This window comes from Bos mutus, chromosome 23, assembly GCF_027580195.1.
Source record: "Bos mutus isolate GX-2022 chromosome 23, NWIPB_WYAK_1.1, whole genome shotgun sequence".
NCBI lineage: Eukaryota > Metazoa > Chordata > Mammalia > Artiodactyla > Bovidae > Bos > Bos mutus.
Genome location: NC_091639.1, coordinates 33,112,095 through 33,125,124, shown reverse-complemented (window position 1 = coordinate 33,125,124; position 13,030 = coordinate 33,112,095). Strand labels below are relative to the sequence as shown.

The 13,030-nt window shown below is 50.6% G+C and overlaps 1 protein-coding gene across 3 annotated transcripts in view; it reads left to right on the top strand.

Moving 5' to 3' along the window:
- CUL9 (cullin 9) overlaps nucleotides 1–13,030 on the top strand; it is a 37,686-nt gene that overhangs the window by 19,132 nt on the left and 5,524 nt on the right. For 2 of the 3 annotated variants that reach the window (XM_070361213.1, XM_070361212.1), the window contains exons 17-31: nucleotides 250–355; nucleotides 634–729; nucleotides 934–1,109; nucleotides 1,339–1,472; nucleotides 1,815–1,994; nucleotides 2,175–2,284; nucleotides 2,362–2,544; nucleotides 2,670–2,830; nucleotides 3,072–3,300; nucleotides 3,396–3,576; nucleotides 8,743–8,888; nucleotides 9,026–9,155; nucleotides 9,308–9,507; nucleotides 9,904–10,154; nucleotides 11,100–11,445. In XM_070361213.1, the coding sequence (XP_070217314.1) occupies nucleotides 250–355; nucleotides 634–729; nucleotides 934–1,109; nucleotides 1,339–1,472; nucleotides 1,815–1,994; nucleotides 2,175–2,284; nucleotides 2,362–2,544; nucleotides 2,670–2,830; nucleotides 3,072–3,300; nucleotides 3,396–3,576; nucleotides 8,743–8,888; nucleotides 9,026–9,155; nucleotides 9,308–9,507; nucleotides 9,904–10,154; nucleotides 11,100–11,445 (2,629 nt within the window). The remainder of the gene's footprint in view (nucleotides 1–249; nucleotides 356–633; nucleotides 730–933; nucleotides 1,110–1,338; nucleotides 1,473–1,814; nucleotides 1,995–2,174; nucleotides 2,285–2,361; nucleotides 2,545–2,669; nucleotides 2,831–3,071; nucleotides 3,301–3,395; nucleotides 3,577–8,742; nucleotides 8,889–9,025; nucleotides 9,156–9,307; nucleotides 9,508–9,903; nucleotides 10,155–11,099; nucleotides 11,446–13,030) is intronic. The other variant, XM_070361214.1, reaches the window with a different exon arrangement.

Sequence of the window (13,030 nt, the reverse complement as noted above, 5' to 3'; positions counted from 1 at the left end):
GCATGCAAGCTCAGGGGAGCGGTCTAGGGTAGAGACGTGAATTTGGAGTCCTTCAGGTGTTAACTTTCAGCTGAAACCATGGGTTTAAGTGAAATCGCTTTGGGGGAAGGTTACGGGAAGAGCAGGGAGCCTGGGGAAGACCAACGCTTAAGCAGAGGACAGGATTCTGAAGAGGATGTGGTGGGCAGAGGTCGTTTTGCACCAAGATCAGGGCCCTTGGTTCTGACTGAGTCCTTTCTCCTCTCCCAGGCAGCTGACTCTTCTGGTGGCCAGTGAGGACTCGAGTTACATGCCAGCCCGGGTGGTGGTGTTTGGGGGTGACAGCACCAGCTGCATCAACACAGAGCTCAATACGGTGGGGACCCCGTGCCCGGGCTCCCCCTTACTCTCCATCCTTCTGTTGGTCCCGGGGGCCTTATCGGGTGGACCCAGTGCCTGTGGAGCTCCCACATCCCTTCCTCCCGGGCAGGCACTGCTTTGTAAGCTTGGAGAGTGGAATCAGGGCTGTGGAGGTGCATAGATCCACAGGCGTGGGATGGGAGAGGTGAGGGGCGCACACCGTCACAAACTCGGCTGCTGTCAACAGTCTTCCAGCTCTACTCCTGTCTCTACCTCTTCTCCCCGCCCCGCCAGGTGAATGTGATGCCCTCCGCCAGCCGGGTGGTCCTCCTGGAGAACCTGAGCCGCGTCTGGCCCATCATCCAGATCCGCATAAAGCGTTGCCAGCAGGTGGGGTGGGGGACTGGGGGGCACAGGGTCCAGGAGGAAGCAAAGGATCTCCCTAGCGGCTGGTTCTCCAGTGTTCGGGGGCCAGGCTTAGATCAAGGGTCCTCCTCTGTCTGCTTGCCCTGTGTGGCCCAGGAGCCTGCTGAGTTCCAGAGAGGCGGGAGTGCCTCCAGGGAGCCGAGGGGGTGAGAACTGTGCCCCTTGCAGGGCGGCATTGACACCCGGGTCCGGGGTGTGGAGGTCCTCGGCCCCAAGCCCACTTTCTGGCCGCTGTTCCGAGAGCAGCTGTGTCGCCGTACGTGTCTCTTCTACACCATTCGGGCCCAAGCCTGGAGCCGGGACATTGCAGAGGACCGCAAGCGCCTCCTCCAGCTCTGTCCCAGGTAGGTGGGCAGGGTGCAGCCAAGGAGATACGGTTAGTGGGGGCAGGAGGGGAGCGGCGTTTGAAGGATCAAGCAGCAGCCGGAGGAGGGAGCCGAGCAGAGACCAGAAGTGTGTGGTGGGGGGCAGGGTGAAGGACCAGCTCATCTAGGCGGGCGATTGAGAGTTGAGTGCAGGTGGGTGGAGGCCTGGGGACGTCTTTAATCCTTGACCAGACATTCTTTGTCCCAGACTGAACAGGGTTTTGCGTCACGAGCAGAATTTTGCAGATCGCTTCCTCCCTGATGAAGAGGCTGCCCAGGCGCTGGGCAAGACCTGCTGGGAGGCCCTGGTCAGCCCCCTGGTGCAGAACATCACCTGCCCGGGTAACCGCCTCCACCGCGGCCCCACTAACCTGCTCCTTGTAATCATCCCCAGGGCTGACCTGAGTCAGTGCTCTTGGCTCTCTTGGTTTCTGTCCCCGAAGGCCTGTCACCTCAGTGTCCTCCCCTCCCTGCCCCAGGGACTGCTCCCTGGGACTCTGGTGTTTAAATCCTCCCCACCCCGACCCTGTCCCCACGTCCCCAGACTCCAGCGGAAGCAGACCTTGGTGAGGGGAGGCCTAGGGCCCTGCCGCCCCCAGATCCTTTCCGTGCAGTCGCCTCTCCCCTCTGCTTTCCGGGTTCTCCACTCCGTCCCCCATGGAGGCCTGACCTGTCTTCTTGTAGACGCGGAAGGGGTGAGCTCCCTGGGGTGGCTGCTGGATCAGTACTTGGAGCAGAGGGAGAGCTCTCGGAACCCCCGTGGTCGAGCCGCGTCCTTTGCCTCCCGTGTGCGTCGCCTCTGCCACTTGCTGGTACACGTGGAGCCTCCTCCCGGACCTTCTCCTGAGCCATCCGCCCGGCCACGTGAGTCCCAGCCGCGGCCGGCTGAATGAAGAAGCCGGCGGCGGCGCTGTCTGGTTCCTCTCCTGGGTTTTATTCTTCCTTTCTGCTTTGCCATGGGCCTTCCCGGGGCTGAGTTCCCCGGACGCTGGGACTCACCCAGCGGCTGAGATGAGCCTGTTCCTTTGCCCTCTGTGTCCGCAGCCAGCAAGAGCAGTAAGGCTCGGGACCGGAGCCCTGGGCCTTCCCCCGTCCTTCCCAGCAGCAGCCTGAGGAACATAACGCAGTGCTGGCTGAGTGTGGTGCAGGAGCAGGTAGGCAGCGGGGCTGACGTCGGGGCAGGGCCGAGGCTGCTGGGCGGCCCCTGGGCTGCGATTTCCCATCTCCTCAGGTCAGCACGTTCCTGGCTGCGGCCTGGAGGGCCCCGGACTTCGTGCCCCGCTACTGTAAACTCTACGAGCGCTTGCAGAGGGCAGGCTTGGAGCTCTTCGGGCCCCGGGCGGCCTTCACACTGGCCCTGCGCAGCGGCTTCTCTGGCGCCTTGCTGCAGCAGTCTTTTCTCACCACTGCCCACGTGAGTGCAGGGCCCAGCGGCCTCCCGGGCTCCTTCTGCTCTGCCCTTTCATCTGCTTCCTCCCACCACCCCCGAAACTCTGCTCCCTCTTCATGGTTTGCTCCCGCCCTTTCCTTTGCCCCCAGATGAGTGAGCAGTTCGCCCGGCACATTGACCAGCAGATCCAGAGTGGCCTGATGGGTGGAACCCCTGGAGTGGAAGTGCTGGGGCGGCTCCAGTGGCACCTGGAGCCCATCATGGTCCTCTCTGGCCTGGAGCTCGCCACGACTTTTGAGCACTTCTACCAGTGAGTGCGGATCTGGAGAGGCAGGGTGTGCGAGGCCTAGAGTCTGAGGGTGGGGGAGACCTGCGTCTTAGAGGGAAGGCAAGGGAGGTGCAGTGGGGAGGTGAGGTTAAGATGCAGAGATGGCCGTGGCCCTGGGGAGGGGGAGGATGAGGCAGGCTGCAACAGGGGGACCTGTGTTCTGGAGCGGGAGGCCCTGCCGAGCGCCCACATTGAGGCTCGGCCTGGGCTGTGCACGCTGCAGGCACTACATGGCGGACCGTCTCCTGAGCTTGGGCTCGAGCTGGCTGGAGGGGGCCGTGCTGGAGCAGATCGGCCTTTGTTTCCCCAACCGCCTCCCCCAGCAGATGTTGCGGAGCCTGAGCACCTCGGAGGAGCTGCAGCGCCAGTTCCACGTGTACCAGCTCCAGCAGCTGGACAAGCTGTTCTTGGAGCAGGAGGACGAGGAGGAACAGGGCCTGGAAGAAGAGGAGGTAAGAGCAAGGGAAAGAGTGGGAGAATAGGCGAGCAGGAGAGTCTGGACCAAAGAAGGGAGCCCAAGAGCCCTTGGAATCCTTCTGTCTCTCAGGAGGAAGAGGAGGCCGAGAAGGAGCTCTTTATCGAAGATCCAAGTCCAACAGTCTCTGTACTGGTCCTGTCACCACGCTGCTGGCCGGTCTCCCCTCTCTGCTACCTGTACCATCCCAGAAAGTGCCTTCCCACAGAATTCTGTGATGCCCTTGACCGCTTCTCCAGTTTCTACAACCAGAGTGAGGAGATAGGGACAGGCAGTTGGAGATTGGGGTGAGAGTTGGGGTGGCATCTCAGAGAGGAGGAGGAGAGAGGCTCTTTGGACAGGAATGTATAGATAGGAAGCAAAGTGGTCTCTGGATAGAAGCATCACTAGGGAAGGAAGGGTGGAGAAGTGTGGGTTAGATCTTCATTAATTTCTTTCTGATTTTCTTCACCTTTATATGAACTTGCTCTGTTTTTCCTTTTTTAACTTTAAGTTGCATGCTTATTTCATTTTTAGTCTTTTCAGACTTCTGGTTTTCAAATGAAAGTATATAAGGCTGTTCATTTCCTATCAACATTGCTTTAGCTGCATTCAGTAAGTTCTTGGTTTTTGTTTTGTTTTGAAGAGTTTTTTTTTTTTAATTGAGGTAGAGTTAGTATTCAACAAAGTACACAAATCTTAATTATAGCTTAATGAAATTTATATCCGTATGCCCTCCTGTAAGCAGCCCCCCTGCCTGATCAAGACATAGAACGTTGCCAGCACAACAGAAGGCTTCCTCCTTCATGTCCCCTTTCTAGTCAGTATCTTCTTCCAGGAGAAGTTACTATTCTCCCTTTTCATCGTAGGTTTCTGCCTCTAATTTAAACATCATACAGATGGAATCACAGAGCATGTATCCTGCAGTGTCTGATTTCTCTCACGGGACGTAGTGTCTGTGGGAGTTTTTCAGGTTGCCAGTTGCATCATTAACTTTGTTCTTTTGCGTTGCTGATTCACGTTCCACTGCATGAATTATGGATATTTGGGACGTCACATAAGTTTTTATCCTGTAGTACTTGATAATTGTTTAGTTCTAAGAGTTTTCTAATTTCTATTTTGTTTCTTTGATTTATTAGTTTTCTGGAAGTATATTATATATTTTTAAGTTTCCAAACTTGGGTTTTTTTTTTTGCTTAGTCATCTTTTGCTTTAGATTTTAACCTTCATTCCCTGTAGCCAAAGAAGGTGATTTCTGTGATTCTGAATCTTTGCATTGAGTGAGTCTTATTTCATGGCCTAGTAGGTGATCAGATTTTATAAGTGTTCTGTGTGTGATGAAGAAGAATGTGTACTCTTCAACCGTTGGATATAGGATTCTATTTATTCCTCTAAATTGACCTTGTTAATTGTGTTGTACAAATCTCTATCCTTACTTATTTTTGTTTGCTTGATTTATTACCTAGAGAAGTATGCTAAAATTTACCATTACAATAGTGAAGTTTTAAACTTCCAGTCACGTCAGTTTTACTTTATATATTTTTTGATTATGTTATCAGATACAAGGTTAAAATCATTTAACAGTAGATAATAATAGATAGAACTTTATATAGCAATAATAATAGAACTTTCCGCAATGATGGAAAAGTTCTTTTCTGTGCTGTCAAAAATGACAGCCATTCATGTCTATTGAGCACTTGAAATGGGACTAGTGTGACTGAGGAACTCAGTATTTAATTTTATGTACTTTAGAGTTTAATGTTAAATAGCCACATGTGGTGAGTGGCTACCACATAGAGGACTCTGTAGATTTAGAATCTTCATGGTCGGTTAAGCCTTATTGTAATGAAATGACCATCTTTCTTTCTAGTGAAGTTTTTTCTCTTAAGGTCTGTTTTTATCTGGTATTAATGGTGTACCAGCTTTCTTTGATTGGTATCTTTCTAGTATGTCTATTTCTATCCTTTTACTGTTTTCTTTTGGCTTGATCATTATTTGAGGTCTCTCTTATTGTGGTAAAATATGACTAGCATACTTTGGCATTTTAGCCATTTTAAGTATAAGATTCAGTTGTCCTTTTACTTGAAAATTGTTTAATTTGGAAATAATACCGAAAAAAATTGTGAGAATAGTATAAAGAGCACTCGGAAACTCTTTTCTTTTTCAGTGTGTGTATGTTAGGCTGCGCTGGACCTGTGTTGCCATGCACAGGCTTCCTCTAGTTGCAGTGAGTAGGGCCTGCTCTCCAGTTCCGGCATGCAGGCTGTTCATTGTGGTGGCTCTTCTCATCGTGAAGCAAAGGCTCTAGGCACGAGGGCTTCAGTACTTGCCACGCGTGGGCTCAGTAGTTATGGCTTGTTTGCCCCACGGCATATGGAATCTTCCCAGACCAGGGATTGAACCCGTGTCCTCTGCATTGACAGGCAGATTCTCAATCACTGGACCATCAGGGAAGTCCTCATAAACGCTTCGTCCAAGTTTACCTGTTGTTAACATTTTGCTCCATTTGCTTTTTAAATTTGCTCTTTGTGTACATATACACGTCTATAAATGTATATGTATGTATACTTTTTTCATGAACCATCGCGTATATGTTGGCTCTTTGCCCCTAAATAATATACATTTCCTAAGAGTAAAATGTTCTTTTATGAAACCAGCACTCCATTTATTACTTTCAAATATTTAACATTCATATAATACTTTTAATCTAGTTTCCATATTCCAGTTTTGTCAGTTACTCCATAATGTCTTTTTTTTTTTTTTTTAGTCCTGGAGAGGATCCGGTTCAGGAGCACCTGTTGGTTTAGTTGTCGTGTCTCTAGTCTCCTTTAATCTGGAGCAGTTCCACAGGCTTTCTTTGTCTTTTGTGATACTGACACAATTTTAAAGGAGATATAATCCTTTAAAATTCCCTAATTCCTCCTTTTAAGCTTATGTATTTCTGGATTCACGTTGCACATTCCTGGCCAGAGTACTAAGTGATGTTATATCTTCCCAGGATAGTATACATGGAAGCACAGGATTACCACCCGCTCCTTGTTAGTAATGTTAATTTTGATAGCCTGGTCAAGAGGCAGTTTGATTTTTCCACTGTACAGTTAATATTTTTTCCCCTGCTACTATTAATAAGCAATCTGTTGGCAGTATACTTTAAAGCCTGCCAGTATTCTACTGTCATCAGAATTCCCCTAGTAGCATTTTACGATTTTTTTTAGCCACCCTTGCAGCTTGCAGGGTCTTAGTTCCCCAACCAGGGATTGAACTGGGCCCTGGCAGTGAAATCAGTGAGTCCTAACCACTGGACCTCCAGGGAATTTCCTTATTGTACTTTTAATTTTGACTTCTTTTTATATTTTAGACATGTCTTTATTTAAAATATTAATACCTAGAACCTGTTTTCTAATCTCTCTTTTTGAATTATCAATTTTTGTCTAGTTATTATAAGTAATAACATTTGACTTTTATTTTTGGTTTACTTTTCTTATAATTTTAAATTTCAGTTATTTACTATATACAGGAGTATGTAAAACATACAGTTAAAGCAAGAAAGTTCAGTAGAACACTAACAGATGTGATTCTGCCCTGGGTTTTTGTGCATTCTATTATTTTGGATTTTTAAAAAATTCCTTTTTGTCTCTATCAGTTTTGGAAGTTATGCATTCTGTTTCTATAGTTGATTGCTCTTATATTTTTAATGTAAGTTTAACTTGTTAATGTCACCTCCCATCTCCCTGAAAAATGGAAGGACCATAGAAAATGTTAATTCCAGTCTGATCCCCATCTTGTACCTTTGTTTCTCTCCCAGCTGGTGATTATTGTTATTGTTTTATTCAGTTTGGATTCGCCATCATACTAGTTGCTTTGGTCACCGTTCCTTTTGTACCTTGATCCTTCTTTGTGAATTCAGTTTTCCTCCTAAAGTCCATTATTTAGAAGTTTCTTAATTGATGAAATATTGCTAGAAAACTTTGATCAGTTTTTATTTTAGAATGGCTTATTTTCATCTTCATTTAGAAAATCTTTTTATTGTGAGAAATTTTGACATACCAAAAAGCAGACAGAATAAACTTCAGTGTATCACCATATATCAGTTCATGGCCAATTTTGCTTCATCTGTATGTATCCCACCCACTTTCCCCACCCCTCAGATAAAGATTCCTTTTAAAAGCCAGGATTCTATAATTATCAAACTTACAGAAATTAGTAGTAGTTCCTACTATTATCAGATATACAGTCAGTATTCATATTTCCCTAATTATCTTGAGCTTTTTAGAGTTTTTTGTGGGTTTTTTGGCCTATTGAGGATCCGAATGAAGCCCCCTTTTGCGTTTGGTGAGTTCTATCTCCCGTCTCCCTCAGTGTATGATCCCTGCCTCAGTTTCCCTCCCCTCTTGCGGTTGTTTGTGGAGGGCTGGCTGGTTGTCCAGAGCTGTCCACAGGCTGGATTATGTCTACCGAGTGTCCTCTAGCATGGTCCTCTGTCGCCTCCTTTCCTAAAGACCGATATTTAGGTGTTGAGATGTAGGAGCTTATTTAGATTCTGGGTTGATTTTCTCAGGCAAGGACATGTCATAGGTGGTATCATGTACTTCCTTCAGTACATGTCTTCCTGTGTGATGTTAAAGTGGATTTCAGCATCATCTGTCCAATCTATACGTTATATAGAATTTCCCATCAGCTGTTCGCTAGACATTCATTCTCATTACCATTAGGGTTAGGAGCTAGTGACATTCTACTCTCATCCTCTCTCCATGTGTTAGCCAGAAGGCTCTGTCTGTAGAGAGAACCTTTCTCTCATCAGCTTTTTGGTTGCCTGGAAGGTCCATTTATACAGGAAAGGCTTGATTCTCTTTTCCTCTCCCTCTTTTTTAACCACTTTTCAAAATAATGTATTGGTTCTCTAGCTTCATCCAAAGATACCCATGAGGTCTTTGAAAAATAAAAGATATCATGAACTCATGGCTTTTAAAACATTTCACGTTTTTCAGTCCATCACAGGTGTGTGTGTTTTTTTTTTTTTTTGACATTCACATTGTCCCATCTTGGGCCAGAGAGCACCTCCCAGTCTGGTTCCTTTTGGTACCTTCTCCTCGTGACAGCATCCTTGCTTTCTAGTCTGAGCAAACACCCCAGGCTCACAGCGGGTGGCAGAGACTCAGCCTAGCAGATCTCTAAAACTGTCGAGTTCCCTGGGAGCAAAGCCCAGCTCTCCTCTCTGCTGTTTCTGCTGTGGAGCTCACCGGGCACAGGGCTGGGCACAGGGTGGGCTCGCAGACACAGAGGGGCTGTGCTCGGGACGCTGGATGAGGCATGTATTTGTGAGTGCTGGGCCCTGCTCCCCACAGAGACTAGCGGAGCCTGGTGAATGCTGCACGCTCGCCTCAGCCCTGACCCCTCATTTGCCCTGTTGTCTCCACTTCTTCCCTCGACACTCTCCCAGGTCAGAACCATCCGGCCTTGGACGTGGGGCCACACCGGCGACTGCAGTGGACGTGGCTGGGCCGGGCGGAGCTGCAGTTCGCGGACCAGACGCTGCACGTGTCCACCGTGCAGATGTGGCTGCTGCTGCATTTCAACCAGACAGAGGTGCCTCAGCTCCTCAGCCTCTCTCTCCTTCGCTTCGTCTGTCACTGTTTTCCTCAACTCTGGCCCACCTTCTTTCCCTTCTCCTTTTCCTTTGCCTTGACCGTCTGCTCCTGACTGGCCCTGTTTCTCCGGCCCAGGAGGTGTCAGTAGAGGCTTTGCTGAAGAATTCTGGCCTCAGCCCCGAGCTGCTGCTCCAGGCCCTCCTGCCCCTCACCTCAGACAGCGGCCCTTTGACCCTGCAGGAGGGCCAGGACTTCCCACCTAGGGGTAGGTCCGAGGTGGTGGGGCTGGGCTGAGCCCCTGCTCCCAGGGGTGGGCTCTCCGGGTGGGGGAGATACAGGGGATGAGAATGGAGCCCCCTTTGCCCTCACTCGTCTGTCCCTTCCCCTCTTTGGGCACTGACTGGGAGCGGGTTCCAGGTGTGCTGCGTCTCCGGGAGCCTGGGCTCCAGCCCCGTGGGGAGGCCCTGTGGCTGCTGCCTCCCCAGACATACCTGAACGTGGAGAAGGATGAAGGCCGGACCCTGGAACAGAAGAGGAACCTCCTGAGCTGTCTTCTTGTCCGTATTCTCAAAGCCCATGGGGAGAAGGGCCTCCACATTGACCAGCTGGTGTGTCTGGTAGGCACAGGGGACCCTGATGGTTGGGGGAAGGGGAGGGAGTCATGCTTGGGGGTGGAGTGGGGGGCAGAGGGCATCACGGGGAAGGTAGGTGACATTCCCATCTGGTTTTTCTATTCCTGATGGGAAGTTAGAAGGTGGAGACCAGACATGAGTGCTGACCGTGTGCCAGGCTCTATTCTTAAGAGTTTCCATGATTAAGTCATTTAATCTACACAGAAATACAATGAGATTGGTGGTGTTGGTATTACTACTATTATTATTATCCCCATTTAACAGATAAGAAAAATGAGGCATGAGTTAGTAACTGATCCACAGTCAGGCAGTAAGTGGCAAAGCTGGAGGCTGGCTGCTCTGGGTAACCGCAGCCCACCTGTTTCCTCACCTCCCATCCAGGTTCTGGAGGCCTGGCACAAGGGTCCAAATCCCCCTGGAAGCCTGGGCCGTGCCATTGCCGGGGGTGTGGCCTGTACCAGCACGGATGTCCTCTCTTGCATTCTTCACCTCCTGGGCCAGGGCTATGTGGAACGGCGGGATGACTGGCCCCAGATCCTCACGTACGCCACCCCAGAGCCCTCAGGGCCCTGCCGGGGCCAGGCAGAGATCCCCTTCTTTGGCAGCCAGACCTCTGAGACCTCCAAGATAAGGTAGCCCCGTGCCCCCTGCTGCAGGGCCCCCCAGGACGAATGGCACCGCAGTGACATGGGAGGGGTCATAGTGCCAAAGCCAGGCTGCCAGAACAAAAACATGTCATTTCTTTCTTTGTCTAGCGCCATTTTCCCTGTCCCTGATGAGAGATACTAGTCCTCATCCCCACTCCCAGCGTCATCACCTCTTTTGCTTCCGTCCCACGCAGGGGCCTTGCTGTCCCCAGACTCCTTAGGTAGGAGTCCAAGACTCATAAACTCCTTTCTGGATGTCTTTCGTTCTAAGCAGAATTGAAATACTAGGCAGACACATATCGAGTACTAACTATGCACTCTGCTTAGTGAAATATACAAATTCTATGAATAGTTTTCAGGAAGTCTGTTCTCCAGAGGAATTTGCCATAGGACTCCGCTAGCTAGCTGGCACCCTAAAGCTCTTTACCTCAGTTCCAGTTCACCAGGAGTTGTTCTGCTTTTACGCCGGCTGTTCAGACTGTGTAAATGCGAGTTTTCTAGAGTCATCTTTCTCAAACTTCCACTCGCACACATTTTCAAATTCACTGGAGCTCCCCGTGACACTTAGGCTGCTGGTCCACAGCCCACACGTTGAGGAATGAGGCTGTGGACTTTCTCTCACTGGACACGCTGGGAGAATTTGGGGAGGGATCTGAGTGTGATCGTCCCATCCACTGCAGGTCAGTCAGCACCGTGACCCCTGCCCACTAGATTCCAGTAGTGCTTCAGTCACTGACTGCCAGCCCCACCCCACATACTGCAGACGCTCTGTGGAGGCTGTGCTCTGACGGTGGGTGGTGATCCTCAGGCTGGTTCAGCAAGTGTGGACGAAGATGCACAAGTGGGGACCGGGGGGCCAGGGTGGGCTCCAGCCAGCGGGTTGGATAAGCAGGGCAGTGAGACTGACCACTGACCTCTGTCTCTCTCAAGCCCAGAAGCCGTGGCTGCCCTGGCTTCCCTCCAGCTGCCCGCGGGCCGCACCATGAGCCCCCGGGAGGTGGAAGGGTTGATGGAGCAGACGGTGCGGCAGGTGCAGGAGACGTTGAACCTGGAGCCCGACGTGGCACAGCACCTCCTGGCTCATTCCCACTGGGGCGCCGAGCAGCTGCTGCAGAGCTACAGCGATGACCCTGAGCCGCTGCTGCTGGCGGCCGGGCTGCGCGTGCCGCAGGCCCAGGCCGCCCCCGCACGCCCCGACCACTGCCCCGTGTGTGTCAGCCCCCTGGCGCCCGACCGCGACCTGCCCGCCCTCTGCTGCCAGCACTCCTGCTGTAAGGTGAGGCTCTCCTCCCCCCAGCACCCCAGCAACTCGGGAGCTCTGGTCTCCAGCCCCGGCAAGGCCACTTCTGGGCCTGGGCGATGTTGGATGAGTCTCAGTCCCTCTTAAGCTGGTTTTGTCATCGGTAAGTGGTGCTTTGACACTCTGCAGGGTGGTGGTTAGCATCTGGTGGTATGTGTCTTTGCTGCATATTGTAATCACTGGGAACTTTTAAAAAATCCCAGTGCTCAAAGTATGCCCGAGACCAATTAAATGAGAATCTCCAGAGGTGAAACAAGAGCTCCTCAGGGGATTCTAGTGTTCAGCCAAATTTGAGAACAATAGATAATACACACACTTTATAAAATCAAAGCACTTTATAAATGAGAAGTGTTTGGAAATTGGTGATGACTATGGTTTATGCTTTCCTTATCACCACCGAAGGTTTTTTTATTCCAAAATGTCATCACTTCTTTTATCTGTACACGTTCACTTAATATAAAAATTAAAAGGAACAGTTTAAAACAAAAACAGCACAAAAGCAGAGGGAAGTACGGGAAGTCAGGCTGCCGTGAAGCTGAGCGGAGAAGGCTGTAGCTGGGGAGGGAGCACCCTTGGGGTGGCGAGGGGCCGAGGCAGGAAGCCAGGTGCTGAGTGCCGTCTCCCCTGCCCCTGCCTCACAGCTTGTAGGACCAGAGCCCACACCCATCCACTTAGCAGGATGAGCGCCCTTGTTGCCATCAATTCTAGCCGCCTCTCTCAGCAGCGCCGCCCCAGTGGTGGGTGACCTGGGCCGTGTGTGTTTGCATGTGTGTGTACTTGGTACTTTTTCTCCTTCCCTTTTGCTCAGCTTCAAGTTACTGTTCTCACATAGTCGCCTCTGCCCCCCTGTTCCCAGGTTCTTAATGATTCCCTTTACACTTCCACTTTTTTGTTCAACTAATGCTTGTCATGGACCTCCTGCGTGCACAGCGCTGGGTGCTGCGTGAGGGAGTGGGGAGACGCGGGCAGACAAGGACCCGAGAGCTAATAATAACCACAGCTAATATTTATGGGGGCCTCATTCTGGGCCTCTGTGCTGTTTTACAAACATTGTCTCGTTTAATTCCTGGAATAGTTCTGTGAAGAAGGTGAGCACAGTGGTGGGACAGCGGAAGGAGAGATTTGGGAGGCGGACGGGGGCCTAGTTGAGTTGGGTTGGCAGACAAGGGCCTTTATGGGAAGCCCTGGTGGGTTTTGAGCAGAGATGCAATAAGATCTGATTTCCAGTTTTGAAAAGATCACTTGGTGTGGAGAAAAGGCTTGGGCAGAACGAGAGTGGAAGTAGGGACACTGGTTCAGAGACTTGTACAAAGAGGCAAGAGGTGCTGGCCGCTGAGCCTAGGGACGGTGAAGGGGTGGACAGATCGGGACACATGTGGGGTAGAGCTGACAGGGTTGTGGCTGAGGACAAGGGCATCAAGACAGCTCCTGGGGTTTTGACCTGAGCATCTGGCAGGATGAGTTGGGGGAAATGTTAGGCCTGGGGTTGGTGTGCAAGGCAGACTTTTGAGGGGAAATTCCATCCGTTTTGGCCAAGTAAAGTTTGAGCTGCTTTGTTGGG